Here is a 25,960-nt window from a genome sequence, read left to right as displayed (position 1 = left end):
ACAATCAATCATCATATGTTTAGCATCAAAGCTAAATCAACCTAACAGAAGGGATATTTATAGAATGTCCAATACAAGATATTGTATTAGTGAGGCAGTATAGTACACTGAAACACAAAGAGGCCAGTGTTAAAGAGCTAAACGAGAACTCGTATACCTCAGCACAGTAGAATGTTAAAAAAGAAAGGCAGGTGCCTAAATTCTCATTATCATTTTAACAGTGCAAAGCTGGTCAAATTGATAAACAAAATAATAGATTTAAACATGCTCTGAAAGCACTCAGTATTATCAAGCCAGTTCACACATAATAAGAAGTTCAGGTACACTATACTCAGAATGATAAGTAAATGTAATCAAGTCCATCAACGTTTCAGTTTTTGGGATCAAAATGTTAGTGGGATTAATACAATCTCCAGTGCCTATGAAGAGCATGCTGAACACAGTGTGCAGCTCTTATCTGAAGCTTCCTGCCAGTGAAGAAATGCTGGCTGCTCATTCAGCTGAGAGATGGGCCAGGTGGAACGAACCATGTCGGTCCTATGGTTTTCATCTCCTCGCTGCCAAACAAATGACGGTCTGATAGATATGGCTTTCTGAAACGCAAGTCAGGTGAAAATTTGTCTCAATATCTCTGTGTTAACATGTGGTTTTTATGGCAAAAAATATCAGAAGCTCTCTGCCAGATTTGCCTTTCATTCAACTTTTTGCTCACAACCTGTGTCGAGTCAAAGTCTGATTTGCTAAGAGAGCAGCTAATTATGCAATCAGAGATTCCGACTGACTAGGCGCACTCTTCGAGTGAATGAGAGCCTACAAGGTGCAGTTCAGACATCTGCAAGCTCAGAACAGAATCAAGAGGTATTTATGTTGTAGTGGAAATACTAATCAAAAATTGAGGTTGATCAAGGTTATGCAGAATTAAACTCTTGAGAAGAGTATATGTGTAATAATTAAGTCAAATAATTATGTTGATATTTTATAAAACTCTTATTTTTTAGTTAGTTTTATTTTATAAAAACTAATCCAACAGGAGTCATCAAACATACTTAGGGAAATGGGAATGTCATTGAATGGCAAAAACTGTTTACAGGTCACCGTCATGTCAGCGTCTAATCAAAAGAGTGCTATTCACAATCAATAGTCACTATTGTAGGAGCGGTCAGTAAATCAACACGCATTCGTTCGTAGTGTCACATTGATCCGTTCCTTTATTTCTTACTTGCAACAGAAACATTAATAAACTTGTTTTAAACAAAGAAAAAAACAACCTTTGTCTCACAAAATGCGGTTGAAAAATAGTTTGCCCTTCCACTCTCTAGTCGTACACACACACACACACACACACACACACACACACACACACACACACACACACACACACACACACACACACCTGTCCCAGGTGAGGTCTATGTATAGAGTTAACACCCCCAGGTGTCATTGTCATCCTCATCTCCATCATCATCATCAACAGTACGTCAACCTTGATCAACAGTAATTGTAATCAGCATCATTTGAATGTAGGTATCAGTATTATTATAAATGACGTGCATGTAAAGAATATAAAACAAAAATCAGTGGAATGGCTTCAACAACTATCAACCAACAAGTTCCCTGCATAACCACAACTTTCTGTCTGCTCCTTATTTATTACTATTTTAATTTTTTTAGGTTAGATGGTCAGATCTAGGTCAAAAACGGTGGTTCTAGGGTTGTGCACAACAGAATGTGTTTGTTAGGTGGCACAGTATTGGTCTTCAGTGTTATTCACAAAATTATATTCTTTATTTTTATACATTTTTTTCTTGATTTTCACAGGAAATGTTACTAAAAACATGAAGGCTTATTTTTTTTCATTCTCCCACCCCAAGTCCCACATAGAGTTAACAAGTATAACAGCAGAAATGGTTTGTACATGAATATGTAGGCCACACATACGCACATGCATATTTATGCACGTACATACAGAAGACAGAAGAAATTAAATGTAAATAATGATTTAATCAAAAATCAAAATTACATTCTTGTCAGGCTCTGAGACTGTATTTAGACTTTAGACTTCATTGAACCCAGACTAATGAAATTCTAGTTTTGTAGGTTGGCACTTCCTTAAGGCATAGGACTCACCTAATCTTTTTAGCTCAACAAAATTATAATACCTGCTGTACAAAGTTAAAAATAATTAAGAGTCAAGAGTCACAGCATAACTGGTCAAGTAAAATAAAACGTAATGTATATATTACATTGTTTTTGTGTAGCTATAGTAAGGGATGATCCTTCATTACGGATGTAATTTCTTGTCAATATATCTGTTGTAACCCTAGACGACCCACCATTTGATGATTAGTAGCAGTGACTTGACTCAAGATACACAGCTGGTTCACTATATGTATGTGACATGGTTTTTTTGTTTTAGCTAAATGGCAGTTTAATGATGAGTCATGGTTGTAATGGTATTATTAATGTAACTTTTTCTTCTTCTCCTACTTAATCTGAGTCAAACTACAGTTATAATAATGTACTTTGGCCTTTGATTATACTATTCCATTTACATTAGTTTTTTTTTTTACCCCTGCAGTTTGTCTGCCAGCTGTTTGTCCGACACTGCTGAGGCATCATGAGTTAAGGTGTTATGAGTGAAGTTTCAGCGACAACCCTTTGGGTAATAAGACAATGACACAGATCCTGGTCTATCTCTGGATTGAGGACAGATGACTATAATTGTTCTTTATCTCTTAGGGACAGCTTGGCTCGACCCGCTTTCAATCATCATGGTGACACCAAAGAGAAACAAAAACACACAGAGGTTAGGGCACGGGGAGCATGACTTGCAAGTGCTATGCTGACACAATTATGGTTTAACTCATCTTAGCTTAATGTCCTCCTTAGAAAATGTGTGTTACCAAAGATAAAATATAGAACGACACATGCATAACAGAGATTCAAACACCCAAAACATACAGTGTGTTGTGTACTTAAAGGGGTACACCAGGTGTCTGGCAGTTACAGTTTGTGCACGAACAGACATAATGAGCACCACACTAAAAAACCACCACAGATAAGTATGAGAGCTAGCAAACTACTAAGAGAAAATTCTCTCTGACTATGAAATCAAAACTGTTGTTGGTGCAACACTGAAAATTGCAAATCAGTTAAAGTGTATCCATCACCGTGACATTCACTAGCAACCTTGCCTCTAATGATAACATATGTAGATGCCATTGTCCAGCTTGGCTGTTTGTGAATTCAGAAGTAGAGCGAACACTAAAGGCCAGCAGGAGCACATCATCACAAAATGATTGGGGTCTATTTACATGAATCAGTGTTGAAAAGCAGGGTGAATGAATCAACACTCAATCAACACATGGCATGGTAACTTTTGGTTACTTTATGGTGCTAAATCTGTGCTGCACTCAGTAAAACCGTGGGATTAGTATGCATGCGTTATCAGCCATTGCGATAGGAGCTCAGTGCACCAAAGCACTCTGTCGCTTTAATGATAGGAGGTTTAGAATCTGGCGCCATAAATTCAATTACCATGGAAGAAGATAACATATTGGCTTACTGAACCATGTGGCTCTTGTCCGAGGCAAACCCAGTGTAAGTATATGGCTCAATGATATTAGGTGAGAAGCCAAACAGGACCAGCAACAGTAACTGGAGAACAGAGACATCTATAAACCTCTCCCTGACATCAATAGTCTGCTTACTCAATCTCCTCTCTGTGCTTTATGGCACCTGCAGATGTCAGCAACAACCCTTGCTTGAGGGACCTCTATCAGTCAAATAGTTTTTTGTTGCAAACAACTGATACACCAAAAGAGTTCCGAAAGAAGTGGCATCCCTGGATTCTGAAATAACGTTATACAAGGTATATTATTCAAAGTCGGAATATAGCCACTACAGGTAAAAAAGGTTTGTGAAGCAGTCTTTATTTCAGTACAGTCTTCAGTTTGCAAACACACAGGTGCACAAACATACACAATACACTAGTGATCAAATGTTCCAAAGTACGAAAACTCAAAGAATGTATTTCAGTACAGTATGCTAGTTTGTACCTCTAAGCCACTACAAATTGCAAATATTGTACGTACACTACATTTATTTGGCAGCTTTAGCTGCAAGTTACTTTGCAGATTCAGATTTTAGATACAAAATATAAGGCATTTAATAAATTATAATATATTATTATAGATTCAGCTGCCCAGCAGCATATAAAGTAGCCGAACTTGGCTCCATGCAGTCGAAAAACATAGGCCTACTTGACTTGAATTGGTTTACTTGTTACTGGCAACAACACACAACGTTTATACTAATTTAAGTTACTCTGTTGAAACCAATGGAACACTACAGCCTAAACTGATAGCACATTATGGACGTTGGCAAAATATATTACATGCATGCGTGAATTTTCTATATTTAGGAAAACAATTAAACTGATTTGAACAATCGTCGATTGTGTTTCTGTACATCAGTTGTCAACAACGCGTCACTAACTCTCTATTAGCAAAATCTAGCCCCAGTTTCCCACCTCTGATTCCCACATGAAGTGACGTGAATGATGATGTTTTCACTCAGAAAATGTTTTTCCAATGCCAATGACTTAAGTAAAAGATCTTAATGCTTCCACGACTGAAGCACACACACACACATTTTTTGGTGGGAAATGGGAGCGTGTTTTGTCAAAAACTTGTGACATATCAGGATCTCAACCTTATATTTCATATCTCATATTTTATATGTCACATAGACAATAGCACCATTTTTGTAGTTGCCACTAAACAAAAAACAAGTTCAAAACCATTTTAAAACTGCACAAAGTTATGTAGTATTACTATTCTTGCATTCCATGCAAGCTTACAAAAGCCACACACACACAGACACATAGAGATGATGAGAATCTCATTGCATCTCATGTCCAGCATCTTATTTTCCCCATATAGTGTTTATTTATTCACATCATGAGTGAAAAGGGCCTCACAGAGCAACCTGGGGAGTTTCCTGCATAGCCTGTCAGACTGTTTAGAGCAAAATGCTGGAGAGATCTTAAGTCAGAGAAAGATAAAAAGATGGTGAACTTGGGAGTTATGGCAGAGAACATGAGAGTGAGGGAAGGTAAGAGCAAAAATCACAGTGTGTGAGAGGGAGAGTCTATTAGAGACTCAGCAGATTTTCCATCTACGGAGCTTTTATGAATTACAACACCCCAAATAACGCTGATATTAATTTCTCAAAAAAGTGATGTGAATGAGGGCTTGATCACGACATAGACTTGGCATGAGCATCCCACGTGTTCAGTGTAGGCGCACAACAGCACAAAAGCAGCCTGGACATTCTGAAGTCTTCACATACCTGACCTTACAAAATATATCTAAGGCATCTCCCATGAATGGTGTGCTTGTTTTATATGTACGACCAATAGCTCCTACATTATTGTATGTCATGTCGTTTTTGTTCTTGGATTTGGACAATATTGGCAGAGACAAATAGATTTTTACAAGGAATATTTTTTTCCTCATGTGTATTTATGCAGGAAATGCTTCAGCTTGCATACTTGATGGAAATACACATAACTTAAGTCACATTTTTATATCTTTGACATATTAAAAGTTTGCAAGAAAAGATTTACTTGACATTTTGATGGAGTCATTGCTGGAATGAGAGAGCTACAGTTATAGTTTAAAAACAGTAGGTGAGTGAAGGGGATGCAAACAGAGAATAAGGGAGAGAGTGCAAGCGGAAGAGAGAGGCAAAGAGAGCTGTGGGAGTGAGTGTAAGCGAGTGGGAGACTGAGAGCAGCAGAGGGAGATTTGTGAGAGAAGGCTACCGTACAGATATAACTGGCAAGTCCAACTTTGCTATTGGCCAAAGCCTGAATGGGCTCAAACTGTTCCTGTCATTCATCTGAATTTACTTGCAAGTTAAGTCTGCCCATTCAGAATCTTAGGGAAAATCCTCGCCATATGGAAATGTTGAAGAGAAATAATCTTTTAAATTGACTTTTCAGTTTGTTAGACACAATCAAACATTTTAATTTCTGTTTTGTATATTTTATATTTAGGCATGTGGCATATCATTTTCTATGTAATATGGTCAGGATCTCCAAGTCTCAAATGAGCTGCAGATGCTAATGAATGACAGGGACATCTTGAGGTTGTTGGTGCTAATACTGGCCACAGTTGCCATTCCACACAAGTAATGAATATAGATGAACACAAAAGTACGAAACTCAAAAGATGAACAGATGGAGTAATTTGTATTTATTGTTCATTGTTTAGTTATTATTACAAGCAATCTGTTAATTCCAACATGTGTGCCTATGTGAAGCATTTAAATTTGTCAGGGAGATCAAGAAGGAAGGAAAAGGCCACATATAAGAAAAGAAAAGATCAGACTGAAAGCCAGGTAGGTACATTTGAATTTAGATTTGCAGAGGCAAAGAAAACATCAGAGATCTAGAAATAAAAATAGAAGTGTGAGAGAAGATGGAGGAGTGAGAGGGAACAGGATCGAGGTAAATGGTAGAAATGTGATTCTAGGATGGATAATTTATTTTTTTTAAATCCCAAATAGAGGAATATTAACAATAAAACGCTGGAAGAGTGACAGCATGAATACAAAAGGGTGAGGAGTGGTTGTGGGCTGTGAGACGAAAGGTTTTTAGGGGGGAATGAAAAAGAAGGCCATATCTAGGAAGAAGAAGCCAGAGGGGCAGCCAGAGAGCAAAGGGGTGGGGGGCTGAGAAACAGATGGGCAGAAGGAGGGGAGATATGGATGGGAAAAGGGAAGGGGGGGGTTTGAGAAGAGGCTGCCAGGAGTTAGTGTTGAAAGTTGGACTTCATTGAGATTCATTGCGTGGTTGAAGGCCATATTGATCCCCCCCTCTTCCTTTAGACATAGTGCATATTGTCTTTTATCTCGAGATCAGCTTATGAATGCAGCCCAATTTTACTGTTTAAGGTTCAGGTTCAGGTTACTTTATTGGTACCCGGGGGTTAACTAGATTTACAGTCTAAGAGACATGCTAAATAACATGCAACACACCAAACATCAAAACATGCAATCGAGACAGTAAAACATGGATAAAAAGAATAGAAAACTGTACATGACCAAAGTGCTTATGCGTTTTGAGCAAGTAATTCTAATTCTACAGTTTGTTTAAAAGGGGAATTGCCGCTGGGACAAAACAGATTTTGAATCTTGTAGTTCTGCAACCAGGGACTTCTCCGTCCAGAAGGGAGATACTGGAATTCCCTATTCAAAGGGTGTAGGCCAGGGGTCGGCAACCTGCGGCTCCGGAGCCGCATGCGGCTCTTTGATCCCTCTGATGCGGCTCAGCTTTAAAAAAATACTTAATGAATATTTAATTCAAGTGTATTTTATTTTAGTTTGTACAGCAAATTAAAGACATCAAGTCAGCTGTGGCCTCCTCAATTGCCTGTGATGAATTTAAAGACTTATGTGATATTGAACAAATTGCGCTCTTCTGCCGGTATGTAAACTCGGCTGGGCCACAAGAAGAAATGATTCAGTTGATACCACTAAAAGGCCAAACACGGGGGGGGGGACGTCTGTGAGGCTGTCTTGAATTGTTTAAGAGCAAGAGGAATACCCCCCCCCCCCCCCCCCCCCCCCCCCCCCCCCCCCGTGTCAGTGGTACAGACGGGGCACCCAGTATGACTGGTGCGCACAACGGCTTTGTGACTCCTGCTGAAGTCTCTGGACAGTAAGTTGCTGACTTTTCACTGCGTCCTGCACCAAGAAGACCCGTGTGCTCAAACATTTCCTCCGGAATGCACAGAAGTAATGAATGTTGTCTTCAGATTCTGAGCAAATTAGTGGCGAAAGGTTTAAATCCCCGTCAGTTCTGTTGGTTACTGGACGAGCTGGTAACAGCCAGAGTGGCTGGGAAGCTCCACGTCTCGTGGACATGACAGCGCACCTGAACACCTGAACACAGCTCTTCAGGGTAAAGGACGCGCAGCCCTGTGTGTCCTTTACCCTGAGGAGCTGTGGAGGTTTTGCCATTTGAGCCAAGTTGACAGTGCTAACCCTATTTTAGTAAACCGTTAACCCAACGTTTTTTGTTTGTTTCCGGAGTTAAAAATGTTTTGTTGCATGCAGAAATTATATTTTATTTTCTCTGCAGTCGTTCATTGATTTCATAGATGTAACACAGTATAGTTTGTTTATAAATAGCACAAAGGCACAAAAAAATGTTACATACAGTGTTATTTCATTTAAAATTTCAAAAGGGTTTTGTGGCTCACAGTGCTTTCTTTACTGTGTGAAACGGGTACAGATGGCTCTTTGAGTGGTAAAGGTTGCCGACCCCTGGTGTAGGCTATCTCCTAAAATGGCCATAGCTATCCGCTGCGGTTGTTTAGCATACAGGGATGTAGGGTGCAGCTGGGACTCCCCTAGTCAGCTTACTTATCTTAATATAACATTGACTCTCATGCTACATGAAAGTTAAAGCTGATGGTTCGGCAGTCTGAGTTGGCCAAATCAAGTTGGCATCCTCCAGAAATATGGCTTCTTTCAGTTGCCAGATTCCATCCTTGAGTTTTAGTGTTGCTCTCATATAACATTGTCTGACTTACGATGGACATCCATGCAGTCTTCTATCTTGTTAAAACCTGGTGCCTACATTACCCATAATGAAACTCAACTGCCGGTAATTGGGTCGGATATTTGGGTGTGTTTTGCTTGTAGCATCTAGCATAGCCTTGAGTCTCTAGCCTCAAGCGGAGATGAGAAGGTCTGGTAAGCTCCCCTCTTTGTAACTCCCAACCCCCAGATTTCTTTCCTTTTCAAACTTGTAGTCTTCAGCCCTAACTGACTCATGTGACATCACTTGAGGCAATTTATCAGACTTCACACAGCTCCCTCTGAAGCCACAAAAGGCTCTATACCATCTTAGGCTTCATCTAACGGACATGTAAACGGACGTTGATGTGTACAATCAGTCGAGTACAGCGTCAATATGCCTCAAAACAAAGTGCTTGTAAGATCATAAAAGAGTGTGTGCAAACCTTTCTGACATCAAAATTAATTTGACTACGACAAATGAATTTGTCAAACTTCTTCATACAGCTCCTAATACTTTTTGTGTAAACACATTCCTTTGAGGACAGACTTTCCTTAAGTGTGTGCTGTTCTATCCTTTTTGTACTCTTCATCCTCTCTATGACAGCAGGCTTTTTGCCCGACCTTTTGACTGTGGCTACTTGAAGTACAAACACTTAGGCAAGTTCACGCGGAAAGCAAAAGCGTGTTCATTTTATTTTAGCATGCTCCTGCCTTTACAATGTGGTTGCTTTAGGAATGAATCACTTCACAGCCAGTGTGGAGAGGAGGAGTGATTACAGCCACCCAGTACTCTCTTAACATATTATTAGTATTGTATTAAGACAAATTTAATAAAATCTGAACCTATCTAAGACACAGCTACTGTGAGTGTAACCACACAGATTAATTCCTGCAGAGCAATACACTGATGGTATATTCGGTACCTTTTTGACGTGTTTGACAATGTTGCAGAGCTTGGGTTACTGCATGCATTCTCAGTGCCAACTTACGCTCACGGTGTGTGTGTATATATAGTTAGAGATGGAAAGAGAAACGGAGAGGGGGAGGGATGGAGAGACAGAAACAGAGAGAGTAAGAGAGTGAGGTACAAGTCAGTATTTCATGGATGGCTGTGTTGCTATGGGAACAAGATGTGGGCTCCCTATTCCCAAAAAAGTGTCCTCCTTCCTTCCTTCCTTCCTTCCCTCTTTCTCTCTTTCATCACTTCATTTCTCACTTCTTCTCCTTCACGGCATCCATAGCATCTACACCTCTATCCTCTTCCCTTTCCCCCATGATCACATCCCACCACATGCTTCTCTCTCTCTCCCTCTCTCTCTCTCTCTCTCTCTCTCTCTCTCTCTCTCTCAATCTCTCACGCTCTTCTCCGTCATCTATCCTTTCCCCGCCCACTCATTTATCTCTCTCTCTCTCTCTGCCTATTCTCTTCCTCTCCTTTGCTTCACTCTTCCACCTTTTCCCTCTCTGTCCTTCCCCTCTCTGTCTCTCTCATTGCATCCCTCTTTCTCCTGTCTCTCTGATCCTTCTGTCTCTTTAACATCACTTATATTCTATTCTTTTCTCGGTTGTCATGGCAATAGGCTGGGGGCGTGAGGGAGCGAGCGCGAGCAAGCGAGCGGGAGTGGGTGTTTCGGAAGTGACATCTCTTGGGCAGTAACCTTGTTTCCTGTGTGGTGGAGTTGGGGGCGGATTCAAGGCGCTAGCAGTGCAGCAACAGTGACGCCGTGTGGACGCTTTGGGTGAGCAATGGGGAACCCGGGACGTGCCGCGTGAGGGCTGGGTGAATGATCTGATAGGTGAGAATACTCTCTCTGCCTCTACCACTCTCTCTTTCTCTGTGACACACACACACATACATACATACATACAAACACACACATACTCCCCTCTCATCAAACAGCACTCCTTCATGGTTGAAGTGGACCCATTGTAGGGATCAAAGGTTTTGCCTGGATTGATACAGTAATTAGGTATGGAAAGGGCAATTTTTATTTTTTACATATTCACTGCTTTTGGCCTACACACAGACAACACAACACCACACCTATATGTGGGCATACACAAATATACAGAGAGACTCGTACATGCATTTGCATTATACCTTGAGCTGGTGATTGTAACTTTTACACTTACAGACATTATGACTACACAGTGATTAGAAAGTGAGTTTTTACTCCAGAAGCCTCATGTTTCAGCTCTGTAGCAGCCCTAAAGACGGCCTATAGTACTCAGAAAATGAGACTAGTGTGGAGAGGAGGTACATACAGTTCTGACCGAAGGTGGACATAGCACTAAAGAGGATTAGGTCCACAGAGGGTGCACTGTGACTCTGATGTACAGTATATTTAAGAAGTATTCAGTGTGATCTGTGGGTATACGTTAAAGCTGCATTATTAATTGTATTGGCCACTTGGGGGTAGAATGACTTGACAACAAGTTGAAAAACTTCAACCCTAACATATTTTCACCTTATAATGTTGCTAATGTGTTAGCAAACAGTACTTATTTTGAGTTGTGTTTGTAACAAGCTGATGAATTTATGTCCAATATTTACTTGTCTTTTAGCTCTGTTTTGGTTCCCACCACCTCTGGAGGAAAATATCTTATGTATATCTGTCTTTTTAGCCACTAAATGCTCTACGATTTTCACCAGCTAACTATTAACTTTGTCCGTCCCTAGCGCTGATCTAATACAGCAGATCCATATTAGGTATTGGCCCTGATGTGATTGAGTCACACTAAATACAATTTCTTTGTCAATATCAATGTTGTTTCTTCAGTCGCTACCTTCACTTAGTCATGGTGGAGCATTGGCATCATAGTGCCATAGCAATCCCTGGCCTCATGTTACCTTGCATTAAAGTTTCTTTAATTTCACACACTGAAGTATACAGATTAAAAAGTTTGGGAAAAACTTGTGTTGTATTGGTACCAGGTATTGGTGGTGACGGCGCATTGAAAATGACACATGGCTTTGGTTTGGGAGATCTGGGTTCAATTCAACCACTGTGTTTCTGACCAAGACACTTAACCCATAGTTGCTCCAGAGGCGTGCATCCTCTGACGTATAGCAATTGTAAGTTGCTTTGGATAAAAAAGCGTCATAAATGTGCTGACAATAGTCTTCAGGCAAGTTCAAAAGTCACAAATTCAAGTAGTAGGCAAATTCTGATAAGTCACAGGCGGTGCCAGGTAGTACAAAGGTTCACCAGAAGTAATGTCTGTTTTATATTAGTCCCATTTTGATTTACATTTTGTTTTCAGAAAAAAAACTAAATGTCATTTCTGCAACACTAAAATCCATCATCCGTCATTGGAAAGCAAGACTGTATGTTAGTGACAGACCGCCTATTTAAGTTTGTTGAAAAATATGTGAAGACATATCTGTCCTCAGGCCTGTGTGAAATGAAGAATGGCAGTGGCAATCTGTTTCTGCATCGGATCATCCCTTTCCAATAGTTGTTCTGCTGTTTGAGACGTATGTGCAATCTGTCCAATTCTCCACATAGAGTTACACAGCAGTACTTAGAAGGAAGAGGAACAGGGCCAGATTAAAATACAGTTTAACAAACTAAAAAATGAATATTTACTGTGGCCTACAACCAAGGGGGTAAGCCTTTCATCTCTAAGCGTAGCTCCCTATGATGCATTCCGCATTCCATTGACTGTCATTCATTTTGGCACCACTTTGACAGTGAATAACTTTACATCTAAAGCGTTTAAAGACTATATTTGTCCGTTGCTTATTTCTAAAGAAGCTCAACAATGTATAATAGGCTCTATTATCTTGTAGCTCACGTTATGGCTCCGTAGCAGACGTTTAAAAAAGAAATAGGCTAACGATTGTATCAGAACCACGCGGTTTACTGTTGCCCAGCAAAGGAATCACCGTATAGTACAGGGTAAGCTCGCAGACAGTTTGGACTTCAATTAGCTGTTTTGGTTTAATTACTAATGTTAACTAGCATTTTAGTTAGCAATAATTAGCCTGTGCCTATATTATCTCCTAACATTAAAGTATACCTACGCTCTCCGTCTCTGCAAGATTGGGAATGATTGAGATCTCTTTTGGCACAGCTACCAGAACACACATCTACTGTATGTCGTTCAGCTCAATTGGAGTCTGCTCAGTAATGCTCAGCCATCACCGAAAAGTGCTTCTAATATCTTTCACTGGTCTCCGTCCAGAACAACGGGATCTTACATCTTATCTTGGGCCATTACAGATAGACGTACTATAGATGTCCCACTGGTCAAAGTGTGTTTTAGGTTGTCATTCTTTATTTAGTTTATAGAATATTTTGGTTCGCTGTTGTGTCGTAAAATTGACTTATAGTTAAGCAACAATTGTGTTTAAGGTGTGTCAGATGTCTACGTTATACCCAGTATAATTACAAAAAAACAAACTAGCCTTTACAACGTGATCATTAAAATGACATTTAGTAATCAGCTGGAACTGTAGCAACACAGATGCAACTTATCTCCTACTCAAGTCTGACACCGCCTCCGACTCCACCAGTAACCCTGAGTGATGGTAGCCTGTAATTGGCACAAATAAAGTCACATTTTTCACGTTAGAGATACCTAATTAAAACCGAGGTCCAACAGAAGTGTCTGGTGTAGAGGTTGTGTGTCATGATGCAAAATGCTGTAATGGCACCGTTGCCTGCTTTTTCATAGCTGAACAATTGGTCACTGGTTGATTGCTTAAACCACTTCATCTTCGAGCTATTCGGGTATTAGTTGTATTGGGAGCTGGCGAGATTGTGAGCGCTTTAAATTGCTTTTGCTGGGTATTGAGTTTTGGAAGCCAGAGGCCTCACCACCCTGTGAGGTAATCGTTAAGTAATAGGTATTGACCAACATACCTATCAACCCCCCACAGATATATTTAAGTAATTTTGTGCAATGGAGCAGAAAAATGATACTGATTTGCTTTTAATGAAGGAAAGCCTGGTTTACAAATGAAGATTATTATTATTACTATTATTATTAATTGTGCTAAATGCTCATGCCATTCCACTACCATGGCCAAAACTAATGTAAGGCTGATGAGGTGGAGTTTCTCCTTCGCCGCAGAAGTTAGGAGCATGACCAATGTGCTTATTCAGCGAGAAGCCACGCACTTCTGGGCCTCTGTGACCCTGCTGCTGACACTTGACATCCCCCCCCCTTGACTCAGCACTGACAGCCTACTGCACTTCACATATGCACCACAGTGACACACAGATTGTCAAAGCACTGCATCTTTTCTCACTGCCTTCCATATATTCATTCTCGACAACATAACATCTGTATTCTGTCTGTATACATTTTTTTGTAATCCGTTCGAAAGCAATAATATGTATCACTGGTGCAGCTGAAGTCACAGTAGTGACATGTGCACTGTGTGGCGCTTTCTTGCCTAGAAAGTAAGATGCTTTGGTCCACCATGCTTGCTGGAGTACATTATCTGCCCCGGGCGGCCCGGGGATATTGCAAGCTTTATTTTTAGCGCTTTTTTGGAGCTTAGCGATGTGTATAAATCAACATCAGGCCTGTCGGGTTCCAGTAATGACAACATTGACTAAGGCTGACCAGTCATCCGATTGGTGCATGGGGCTCTTCTTTGTAAACTGCTAGGGATGGCAGAAAAAGGAAAAGAGCCCACACAGAAGGAAAGAGAGAGAGTAACAAAGGCAGAGCAAAGGAATGCAGAGAGCAGACCGTGGAGAGTGAATGAAGAGAGTGAGGTAGAGGAAGATGAGCGGAGAAAACAGGCATCTCAGCATTTCTGCTTGTGCCAAATTGTTACTGTACGGTATATGTGCACCCTGTACGTACGAACGGACAGACAGAAGAATGAGTCTGCTCATTGAAATTCTGTCCACTACGCTTCACAGACCCTTAATAGGCAGCCTCTGGGGCGGAGAGGTAGGCCTACAGTAGAGTAGTGCAGATTGGGCTGTGGATGACTCACGCTGCTATCCTCCAGCGAATATCTCAGCATCATGACTTTGCTCTGCACAGTTACAAAGTTCTGATTCCAGGGCTGAGATGCTTTTTTGGAGAAAGGAAGAGCATGCCACACAGTGCTCTGGAGGCTGGTGATAATGTCCAACGGTTCATTGTGCACTTACTCAGAATCTGCTTTTACAGTTTTGCTCAAAGACGACACACCCACCCACAATGAAGAACAATGCATAAAAAGAATAGAATTCAGCAGTGATAGATCATCATAACCCCTCAGTACGATGAAATATATGGAGGTGTTTACAAGTGGAACATTTCGTGTGATGCACACCAACACACTTTTCCAATTTCCCTTTGCAACAAAAAACATTTTGCCATTTAGCCTTTGAAGATAACATTTCCTAATAACCCGCTGTGCAACATAACTCAGCGGATTAATAGAGTGTAAAGCCTTATACCTTCAAATGTTTTTTCAACTGTTTATTCATGATCATGATGAGAAACGACCATTCCAGTCGTAATCTTGACAGTATATCACACAGCACTCCGCAATATGTATTTTCTGATTTCTTTATTTATTTTTTTGTGAGTTTTTTGGTCTTACTTTCACCCGCTAGATGTGAGTAACTATAGGGTACCACACTTGAAAATATTAATTTGCCTTAAGTAGTGGATCAAAAGAAAATTAATTGGCAAGTAATTTGATTACCGATTCATTGTTTAAGTCACTTTTGAGGCCAAATGCCAATCTCTGATGGTACCAGGTTCACAAATGTGAGAATTTTATGTTTTTTGTCATCTTACATTAACTTAAACAATATTTTTGGGGTTTCGGACCATTGGTCAAACAAAACATGTAATGTTCTCCTTGTCCTTGTGCCCTAGGATATTGTGATGGATGTTCTCTGGTGATTTATAGACCAAACAATTATTCATTCTAAAATAAATTGGCAGATCAATCGATAATGTTAACAACCATTAGATGCAGCCCTAGAAAGCCCAGGTATTAAAGTGTTCTACAGGAAGAAATTATTTTTTAATAAGATATGAAAAAAAAACATTCAACCTTGCTGCCACAAATTCTTTAAAGGCTATTTTGTCATCCTACATGCTTATGTCTTTCCCACTTAAATCCCTTTCGCTCTCTTTTAAATGTTGTGCAGACACAAAGGCTGAGCGGAGACTTTCGTATCGCAGCCTCATCACTGTGGCCCATATTCATAGCCTCGAGTTTATCTTCACCCAAATGATTCATATAACATCATATCAAACAACAACAACAGCAAAATACATTTATCTGTAGATGTGCAATATTTTGTTACTGGAGTAAATAATAGCTGAGATTTAGAGTGATCATCCCACCATAGAAAGACGTCATCCATTCGTCTTATTGAAGGGGCCCAAAGCAAGTCACCAAACCTCTCCCTTCTTGGTGAGATGGAAACTGTTTTACCACATGTGGTTTCATGTATAATAATTCTATTTCTTTTTTCATGCTTCACTTCTTTCCATTCCTTAAATTGTCCGTATTAATTAGCTGTGCTTGTTAAGGACAAGCTCATATATATTTCAGCAGCTGGATTCATAATTCAAACAGGAAATGGAAAGATCACCTGAGTTGTTATTTTGCCACAATTAAGACGATTGCCTGTTTTTCCACTCTGGCCGGGGATGGGGAATCACATATGTCAACTGTCTAGAAGAATCTGAGAAGTGATGATACAGTAAAATAATCGTTTGTTGCAACCGTAGTGTTGCATTGTGGGCGGCAGCAGGTGACTATTTCTGGCTTACTTTCAAAAAGGAGATAGTATAGAGCCTCAGTTTTCAGTTCTGTCAAACAAATTTGTGTGTGTTGAGTGTAAGTGTGACTTTTCATTTATGCAGAAGGTGTGAGCTGCACACCCAGCAGAAGTCTTTCTCAACTTGTTTACCCCAGGATTCATTTTAAAAATCACATTTTTCTTATTGTTTTAACTTGGTAAGATCACTTGTTTTCAGTGCAAATTAGTTCACGGCTCTCCCCCTGGACCAGAGCATATACAATTGATGTTAGTGGAGTAGTGATTTTCCTTATAGGGAGTCATCTTTTTTTATTATGAACATTAAAGCAAAGTACGATTGATTCAGCCTTGTTCCCAGGCATGTTACACTGGACATTTTCTAAAAGAATTTAGTCTTTGAATTCCAGCATCAGACAGGATAAAGTGAGGAACTGCCTCAAGACGTTTGCTTTTGTATTCGTAGATGAAAACTATAAATGCTCAGTGGCGTAATGGAAAGCATGTGAGAGATGCTGCTGTTGCCTTTTGCTTCATGGAAAAGAAGTAAAAATGTCTAGAGCTTAAACAGAGATCATACATAAGGTGTCTTAAGAGGAGAGAGAGAAAATGCAAGGTCAGTAGATAGACAGATGCATCAAGAGATGTTGAACAAGTCAGAAAGATCATTTTAACCTACAGAAAAGTGTTGCAAGTGCACAAATCTACAGTTAGCACAATTACATTTTATGACTGATTACATGAACAGCATAGGCCAGTATTAACCTGTGCCTGTTCTAACTATTCCTTAAGTTAAAGCAGTGCAATAAGGCTGGAAAACTTGGACAGCAGCGAAGAAAGAAAAGACAAAGTGCCTCGTTCACCAGAGGTCCTTAGCCACACATTTTACATTTAAGACAAAGTGAAACAGCTACCTTGGAGAAGAAAATCCATATTAATGTCTCCAATATTGTGTGATCAATTCCCCAAACTATCCAAGGCACAAAGCGCTCAGATATCATTTTCATTTTTTTCCCACTTCTTGATTGATCTTTGGAATTAGGGATGACGTCGCCGATTATTCTGAAACTCCCACCGAGGACATAAAAGTTCAGTTTCTCTGTCTGTCTGTCTGTCTGTCTGTCAGCAGGATATCTCAGGAACATCCAAACAGATTTCTGTTAAATGCGGTGGACAGGACAGCCTCAGGCCAAGGAACAGATGATTAGATTTTGGTGGTGAGCTGGATCTAGGACTTCTTCAATTAAGCAATTATCATTTTAAGCTGCGACTATAAAACTAACAGAGACAGAGACTTGATTTGACATCAAAGGGTGTGTTTGCAGAGTCACTATCAAGTGCCTGCTGCTTATAAATGAAATATCTCTGTGTGTTTCTCAGCTGTGTCTCAGCACCCATGTTTTAGTCATGGGAACTGCCTCTGCTTTTGTTTCATGTTTGTACTGTTTGTGTGAATGGGAAGGATGTTAAGAAAACAAGGACACGGAAAGAAACAAGGACATATCCTCTGGACTCGTGAATTAGAGAAAATATGAAACGTTAACTAGTTTGAAGTGTTTTAAGGCTTTTCAAAGTACTAAAGCATTTGACCCTTTTTGAAGGATTAGTTAGGCATTTTGTTTGCTTGCTTTTCTGCACAAAGTTGGACAAAAAGATCCATACTACTCTCTCATCTAGTAACGATTAGCCTAGCTTAGCATAAAGACTGGGAATACGGAAATAGTAGCCTGGCTTTGTCCCGAAGTTTAAAAAAAACTGCCTACCAGCACTTCTAACACTTATATTGGCATATTTTGTTTTTTTAAATGCAAAAACTGAAATGGAAGAACAAGTTGTGGTTGTAGGAGGGGTTATTTCTTACACTATATTCACTTTAGACAGAGCTAGGATAGCTGTTCCCAGGCTAAGATAAGCTAAGTGTTTCCTGAATGTAGCTTTAGATGTGAGAGGGGTAAATTGATCTTATCCAACGCTTGGCGAATAAGCACATTTCAAAAAATGTTGATCTATTTCTTTGAACCAGATAATTTTCCTACTTTGTTGTATCAATGCTTGCTACTTTATGTAGATGGTTTCTTAAGTTTCTTACAGTAGGTCGTACCCAAAATCAGATACTGCTTTGAGCTTTGTCCTGCATGCTCTCATTATGACTAATGACATCTTTCAGGCTGACCTATCAAACACACTCCAATTACACCTGACACAGATGTGATAAGGGCTGAACATGTTTCACAGCATCACAGCCTCCCTCCACAGCCGTTCATCCTAACTGACCTTCTCTTTCCTCCCTCTTTTTCCTCCCTCTTTTCTCCTCTTTTTCCTTCCTCCCCCCTACTTCTCTCCTATCCAGATGCAAGGTGTGCCGTCCCCCCCTCCTATCATCACCATCATCGCACCCACGCCCACTCCTTTCACACGCCCTCTTACGACCGTCCCGCCCACGAACGTCCCATCTTCGACCGTCCCACCTACGACCGTCCCTCCTTCAACCGTCCTTCCTTCGACCGTCCTTCCTTCGACCGTCCTTCCTTCGACCGCCCTTCCTTCGACCGTCCTTCTTACGACCGTCCTTCCTTCGATCGTCCCTCCTTCGACCGGCCCTCCTACAACCTTTCCCCGCACGACCGCCCCATCTACGACCGCCCTCCACCAGACCGTCCACCCCAAGACCGCTGGAACCCCCATCTCCGTGTGAACACCGGAAATCAGATCTACATGTTGGACCAGGAAGAGGTATTGCACTCCACACAACAGGAATACACTGAAACTGGTTTTGCACAGATGGCACACTAGTTGAAATAATTAGTATTCACTGTTTTTCCTGGCTCAGAATGTGCGTTTGCGCGGACACACTTTTGTGATTCAAAGATTTCATTTCCTGCATTCTGATACATTTTTAGACAACAATTTATGGTGAAAAATGTCTCTATTTATGTCAAGTAAATCACAAAATTCTGATGGCAGGTAATGATTCAAAATGGAATATAATGCAGTAAAGGGGTTTTTACATCAGGGACTTATCCCAGATCAGGGCTTGAGGTAACTTTTTCCCACGGAGCACGTATTGCTCCTAAGTTGAAAAGTGTTTAACCTTCATAGTGTAAAAACGTGACCCCACGTTAATGGGGGGTCAGCAGAAAAACAGAGCAGGACGCATTCGTTTAGGGTAATGCCGCGGTCGCAACTCGGGTTTTCATGCGTAGGGCTACTCACAAATGGTTTGCACCAGGTGTTAAAAGCGACTGTGCCAAAACACAGAATTTGACTATTGTTTAACACAACGTCCTGAAACTCTCTCACTTTAATACTGATGCCATTATATGACAGCGCAACCCGCCGCAGACAGACAGCCGGCGGAGAGAGCTCCGCTCCAGTTAGCAGCGGCTTCTTGCTGCACCATCGGTCTGGCAGCATGGTCACCGGAAGAGTCCGGTACAGCCTTAATCTGCAAACGGAGATCCTATTAGCGCTAGTTTCACAGCGGTTCAGGTCCAGCCAAAACAATGCAGCTTGGCCAGCTTATCAGCGCCAGCCAAAAGTGTAAAATATCAGCGTCAACGTTTTGGCGCTTGTGATTTCCCCTTGGCACTGGCTAACAAACTCTTTTGGGGGTGGGGGGGTTCAGAGAAGTTTATTTCACTTATTTTGACACATTTGATCACAATATGAGCTGGTAAATTCTTCTGTCTGAGTTTACCCCAAAAAATAAAGGTTAAACAGTCTTCATTATATAAATGTGTCAAAGCAAATATTAAAATAGTTTCCTCTCTTGTGATGCAATATAGGTATTTAGATAGACAGGGCATAACCTTTAAACTATTTTACAGTAAACGCCACATAATATGCTGAATTATTGAATGTTCACATCCCATATTAAAGATGGGTTAAGTCTCTTTGCAATGTGCCTTTATATAAGTATCAAAGATGTATTATGTTACAGCTAGAGCACTTTGAGCTGCATTTGCTATGTAGTTGTAGTAGCTAATATCATTATTATAATTATTATTAAAACTATGCTTGGGTTCTGATAGTGGATTCTATTTTGGATTTGTTATGAGAAACCCAGATCAAGTTTTGAGTCTATAATGTGACTTAAAGGACAATTCCGGGCAATTTTTTATTTTAATATTGACTGCTATAAATATGCGAGTACTTTTGATTGAAAACCCCCCCACCCTTAATCGATGCAGGCAACACTGAGTAGCTGCAGCCAGCCTGCCCGGCTAAGGAATCAACCATGCAGATCGACACTGCCAAGCCTCGATCACACACAAAATGGATGAGCTACAAATACACATGGCACTGCTGCATTATGATTTTCACAAAAGCCTGGCTGAACACACTTGTCAATAGCAGCTTACAGTTAGCAGCTAACAACTAGCTAGCTCTAGCAGCAAACCAGGCAAGCACACTTACCACCAGCAAGAACAAGACAGGGTAGGTGAATCAAAACAATGTCTGACTTAAAAACACATCTTGATGTTACGTAAGGGCCCTGTTCATGCTGTACAGACATATTAACTGCATTGTGTGTCGGTTAGGAAGCACAAAGCCACTCTAAAACTTAACCTGTTAAATGCCGTTTTAGATTAGTGGAAGCTTGTACACGCAGCTGCAGCTACTCAGTGTTGCCTGCTCCGATTCAAGTTGTTTTTTTTTTATCGAAAGTACTCACATAATAATAGCAATTAATTAACAAAAAAAGTGGCCGGAATTCTCCTTTAAAGCTGCGTTAATTGTTTGTTTTTTTGGCCACTTGAGGGCAGTGCAACAAGGTGTAAAAATGATATTGACCTAATATTACCTTAGAAGGTGGCTTAAATACACAAAGACCATTTCTGCTTGGTGTGTATTTAAGCAACCTTATGAACATGATCATTAATTTGGAGTCATGTTTCTGGCCACCTGGCAAATTTAAGTCCAATATTCACTCTACTTTTAGCTCTGGTCTCCACTGAATCTTGAGGGGAATATGATAAAAAATTGATTGGGACAGCTTTAAAACAATTTTTACTGTATCTCTTCTGTGTGTTTTTGTTTTATTAGCAAAGAACGAGATTCAAAGATTTGATACAGGATTTAGATTCTATAGAAAATGTAATCTTAGCCAAACTCTAGTTACAGCTAGTTCAAAAGATGTGAGAAGTAACCCTACTGTGGTGTGTGAAAATAATGTCTTTTTGGGTAAAACATGAGAGGGGGGGGGGGGGGGGGGGGGTTACATCGATCACAACAACTAAATGATCAACATTCAGGCTCATAGACGATCTAAAGGATGTCTGCTATGAACTGTTAGTTGCAGGTCCTTGCCAATGAGAAAGGCAGATTAAAACTTGTAGTGTGAGTTAACACAATGTACAAGATAGAGCCCGACCGATAAAGGATTTTTAAGGCCGATACCGAGACAAATATTTTGTCATTTAAAAACACGATATTCCAATAAATTGGCAGATATACATTTAAAAAAAGTAAATTATCCTGAAACACGTCACACAAACAGGTTTCCCTAACATTAGTTATTTGTAGTTAATTGTGAGTTCTCACTGAAATAATATGGTAATAATTTGTATTATTGTCACAACAGAACAGAGGAAACATCAAAATATATTAAAGTTCTGATAAATAAAATGTATAAAAATACAAACTTAAGATATGACCTTTGAAGTGTTGCCAACAAGGACGGTGTAGAGCGCCCTCTGGTGGACAAATTGTACAACGCCAACACTCATAACATGGTTGACAGTCCTTTGACCGTTTTTATTTTTTTAAAATATTCATTTATCAGAATTTATTTTTATTTGTCATAAATGATTCTTATGAATGAATATCCATAAAATCAATAATAAATGCCAATACCGATAGTTTGGGAAATGCCTATTATCGGCCAATAATATTGGTCAAGCTCTAGTACTAGACTTGAACAGCATCTACCCAGCCTTAGGTATAAATAATTTAAAAAAAAAAGTATATAAATGCAATGCAGACTTATAAATGCAAAGTACATCGGCTGTTCTTTAAAGAATAAGGCTGGTAATATTCTTCAGTTGTCCTATTGTCAAGTCCCATGAAAAGACCAAAAAACAACTATGAATTGAGTGTAGCAGTATTCTGAAATAACGAATTCTTCTGAACTATTGACTTCCAATGTTCAACAAAACTATTAAAAACACATGAGATGAGCCAGACTGTTGGACTTGGGGACATGTCACTTCATAACCAACATGGGGACTCACTAGAGCACCCAATGTGTAGTAATCCTCAACCGAAAACTGTCCCCCAACAAATGCATTAACTCTTCTATGAGTAAAGTGTGCAGCTGTTTCTAAAAATTACAGAGCCTTCTTTAAAAAAAAAAAAAAAAAGGGGGTGGGGGAAGAAAAGAAACTATTTACTTGTGACCCATTTGTTTAGCCTGGTGCGGAGTTCCCCAGACAGGATGGGTTAGAGAAATTTTTCCTTCCCAGCCTTGGCTTAGTTTTGAACAAACTTTATTGACATATAGTATAGAGAGGTTCTCCAACCAGGGTAAATGGGTTGTTTCTGTGTTTTACAATACTGCTAATGTTAATTAATTAATTGGAAAAACAGAATCTATAGGAGTGTTTGAAGTGATTTAGGGTTGATTTTTTTTTCTCTTATGCTTTATATAAATATAAGGTACTGTCTATTTGCTCTCTTTTTAGATTAAACATTAAAGTTCCAGTTTTATCATGCATATACAATTAGCTGGAAATGTTTTAATCAAAGCAGTGTTCGTTTCAGCTTGCATTTATATGGAGAATGATTTAGCACATTTACATAACACATTTACAGCTGGAGACCTTCACAGTCAAACCGCAATCTTTTGCTGTTAGGCCAGCAGAATATAATTGTTGAGGAATAAAAAAAAAAACTATTTCTCAATTATTTCAATTCTGTGTTGCCCCACTTGATTTTAGATGACTTGCAATGGGCCTAGCTGTGTGTAAGCTTGAATATTTTTGTTCCCACGTCTGTGTGTATTGATGTACCCAACACAGATTCCCATTCAGTGCCTCACTGAACCTGCTGCCGGTTGTGTGTAAAATCTCATCTTGCTCTCTAGGCCAGGAGAGGGTACTGTTCTTCAACTTTTCTGCTTCTCCTTTGCAACAAAACTATTTCCACACACAAAATTACAGTTTAAGGCAAGACAGCTGATTCATAACATCAATTACAACATCACCATGAATGGACCGGAGCCATGTAAAATCCATAGGTCATATCCCCAAATTTAGAAGTTATTAGACCATATATACTCATAGTTGGGATTTTCCTTTGCTTTAAAGCTAAACTCTGGCACGTCGGCACTTTATAGAAGTACAATGGATTACAAAAACAACAATACATCAACCAACAGTAAAATAATAAAATTTTTGGTAGTAGGGCTGGGCGATATACAGAGAAAATCAAATATCACAGTATTCTTGACCAAATACCTCAATGTCAATATTGCCATGATATTGTATGGTTGACTAACACAATTTTATTTATATAATGAGATTTTTGATAAATATTCTCCAAAAAGGATTTAATGACTTAGTGGGTAAAGGTGAATAATAGAACAGCTAGAACATTCTGGTAATATGATGACATCACTTTACTGTAATGCAGCCTGTAAAACCAGGTAAAGACAACACTTACTATATTACAATATTACAATATATCCAAAATCTAAGACGATATCAAGTCTCATATCGCAATATCAACACAACATTGATATATTGCCCAGCCCTACTTGGTTCTTTATGTAGCCCGGGACACATTCCCCTACACACTGCTAAAAGAATGTGGTCATTTTGTGGCTCAGACCACCTCCGAATGTGGTCTGAGTGATCAGATCTCAAATGCGTCCGCAATGCCTCCTTAGTGCATTTATACAGTACCTGTCCACTTGTGATTGGATCACCCTGACCTTATTTTAATACAAACAAACGACGGGGAAGCTGCATTTGGCAATACAGTTATTCTCGTATTTTATAATGTTTGATCTTACTTTAATTGTATTTTATTTATAGTTAATAGTTAAGCTCTAGTTATCTGCCTCACTGTTTGATTTATTTTATATACTCTGTGTATTATACAGTATGCATTTGTGTACAGTGTTTGATTAAGCCCAGCACAGAGGTAAATTCCTATGTTCAGCTATGTTAGGAAGGCAATAAAATAATGGATCTTCACGTGTCAAAGCACACGGGTGGCGACGCCACTGTAGTGCGTGTGCACGGCTGCCAATAGTATTTCAATTGTCATTACTCAGAGGAATAGAGCACGCTGTGATCCTGATAAGAGACCTTGTACTGCTCTGGAGAGATTGAATGGAGAACCCAGCTCAATTAATCAGAGCCCTATCCCTGTCTAATTGTGCCAGTAAGGCAGCAGCTGTGAATGGATCGGAGGAAGGACAGACGTGCTGATCGCCGTCACCTCAGGGACAGCAAGAGGCGTTTAAATATTCATGCTTGTCACTCACCTCATGCAGAGCTGTTGTCTCTCTTCTCCTCCCTCTTTCAAACACGCACACAACAATCACACACACACACACACACACACACACCCTTCAAATTATTTCTATTTGTTTTAAATGGCTTCAGTGGCTCTGCAAAAAACTAATCATACTGTATGATATCATAGCTGAGAGATATGGAGAATCAGTGGAGGATCTTGTTGGGTTTTTTCCCCGCCGGTGTTGCTGCTTCCTGAACATTTTGATATCAGCCTTTTGCCTCTTTTTTTTCTTTTGCATCTCTGCCTCCTCCAGACTCAGTCCTGATTTTAAAGCCCTCCATCGATCCATCACACTTACCTTTTCACCCGTTCTCTCTCTCTGTTGCCTCCTATCTCTCCTCTTTTTATCTAATCCATCTGTTGTTCCATCTACTCTATCTTCCCTCCTACTCTGCCCAGTCTCTCACTCTCTGCCTATCTCCCTTCCTCCCTCCCTTCCTCCCTCCCTCTGTCTCGTTTCAAATTCATTGCTAAACCACTTCTTCTCTCTCCATCTTCTCTTTCTTACCCTCCCCTCTATCGCTCCTTCACAGTTTCTCCCTCTTTTCTGCCTTCACCCTTTAACCTCATCCACTTGCCCACTCCATCCACTTCCTCCCTCTCTCTCTCACTCTCCCTCTCTTTGGGGTGACTGGCAGGAGTCTTTGGCTGTCCCACAGGCCACCTGTCTCTGTGCTCCTCACAGCTCCATTCATTAGCTGCTCTGTTTTTTGTTTTTCAATGAATCACGGCCATCAGAAAGACGCAGCATAGAAATCAACCTGGAGAGATAAGGTGTCGCTTCAGGGAACAAGACTCCTCTGTTTGACATGTGTCACTATGGAAATTTCTGTTAATCGTGCATCTGTGTAGCTCTTGTGTTGGGTTCAGTGAACTGTTTCCTAGTGATGGAGTGGAGGCACTTCATATGGCAAGAAAGGTATTACACCCTCAGTGACGAGGCTCATTTGAATTGCCAAGGATAATAGATACGCTGACAAGATTTGTTGTCTCAGTGGCACGTTATGACCCTGGGCATCCAGGACAAAATACCCTTGAAAGTTCAAGAAAGGCCTGTGAAATTAAAAATAAAGAGGTAAAACGTACCTCCTATGATTACAGTGCTCTCT

At 40.1% G+C, this 25,960-nt stretch overlaps 1 protein-coding gene and 1 long non-coding RNA gene across 14 annotated transcripts in view; one reads left to right on the top strand and one right to left on the bottom strand.

The window, feature by feature from the left end:
• syngap1b (synaptic Ras GTPase activating protein 1b) overlaps positions 1 to 25,960 on the top strand; it is a 136,719-nt gene that overhangs the window by 15,886 nt on the left and 94,873 nt on the right. For 12 of the 13 annotated variants that reach the window (XM_034873275.1, XM_034873274.1, XM_034873272.1 and 9 more), the window contains exon 2: positions 18,676 to 19,058. In XM_034873275.1, coding sequence (XP_034729166.1) covers positions 18,676 to 19,058 — 383 coding nt within the window. Of the gene's footprint in view, positions 1 to 10,172; positions 10,389 to 18,675; positions 19,059 to 25,960 lie in introns of all 13 variants that reach the window. The other variant, XM_034873280.1, reaches the window with a different exon arrangement.
• LOC117945692 lies at positions 8,818 to 13,805 on the bottom strand. The gene is made up of 3 exons (XR_004656865.1): positions 13,794 to 13,805; positions 10,136 to 10,142; positions 8,818 to 8,909 (listed from the first exon to the last, which is right to left on the bottom strand). It is a non-coding gene; the product is annotated as an uncharacterized LOC117945692 (long non-coding RNA).

This window comes from Etheostoma cragini, chromosome 6 (assembly GCF_013103735.1).
Source record: "Etheostoma cragini isolate CJK2018 chromosome 6, CSU_Ecrag_1.0, whole genome shotgun sequence".
In the NCBI taxonomy this organism is placed as follows: Eukaryota; Metazoa; Chordata; class Actinopteri; order Perciformes; family Percidae; genus Etheostoma; species Etheostoma cragini.
This window is presented reverse-complemented; position numbering and strand designations above follow the sequence as displayed.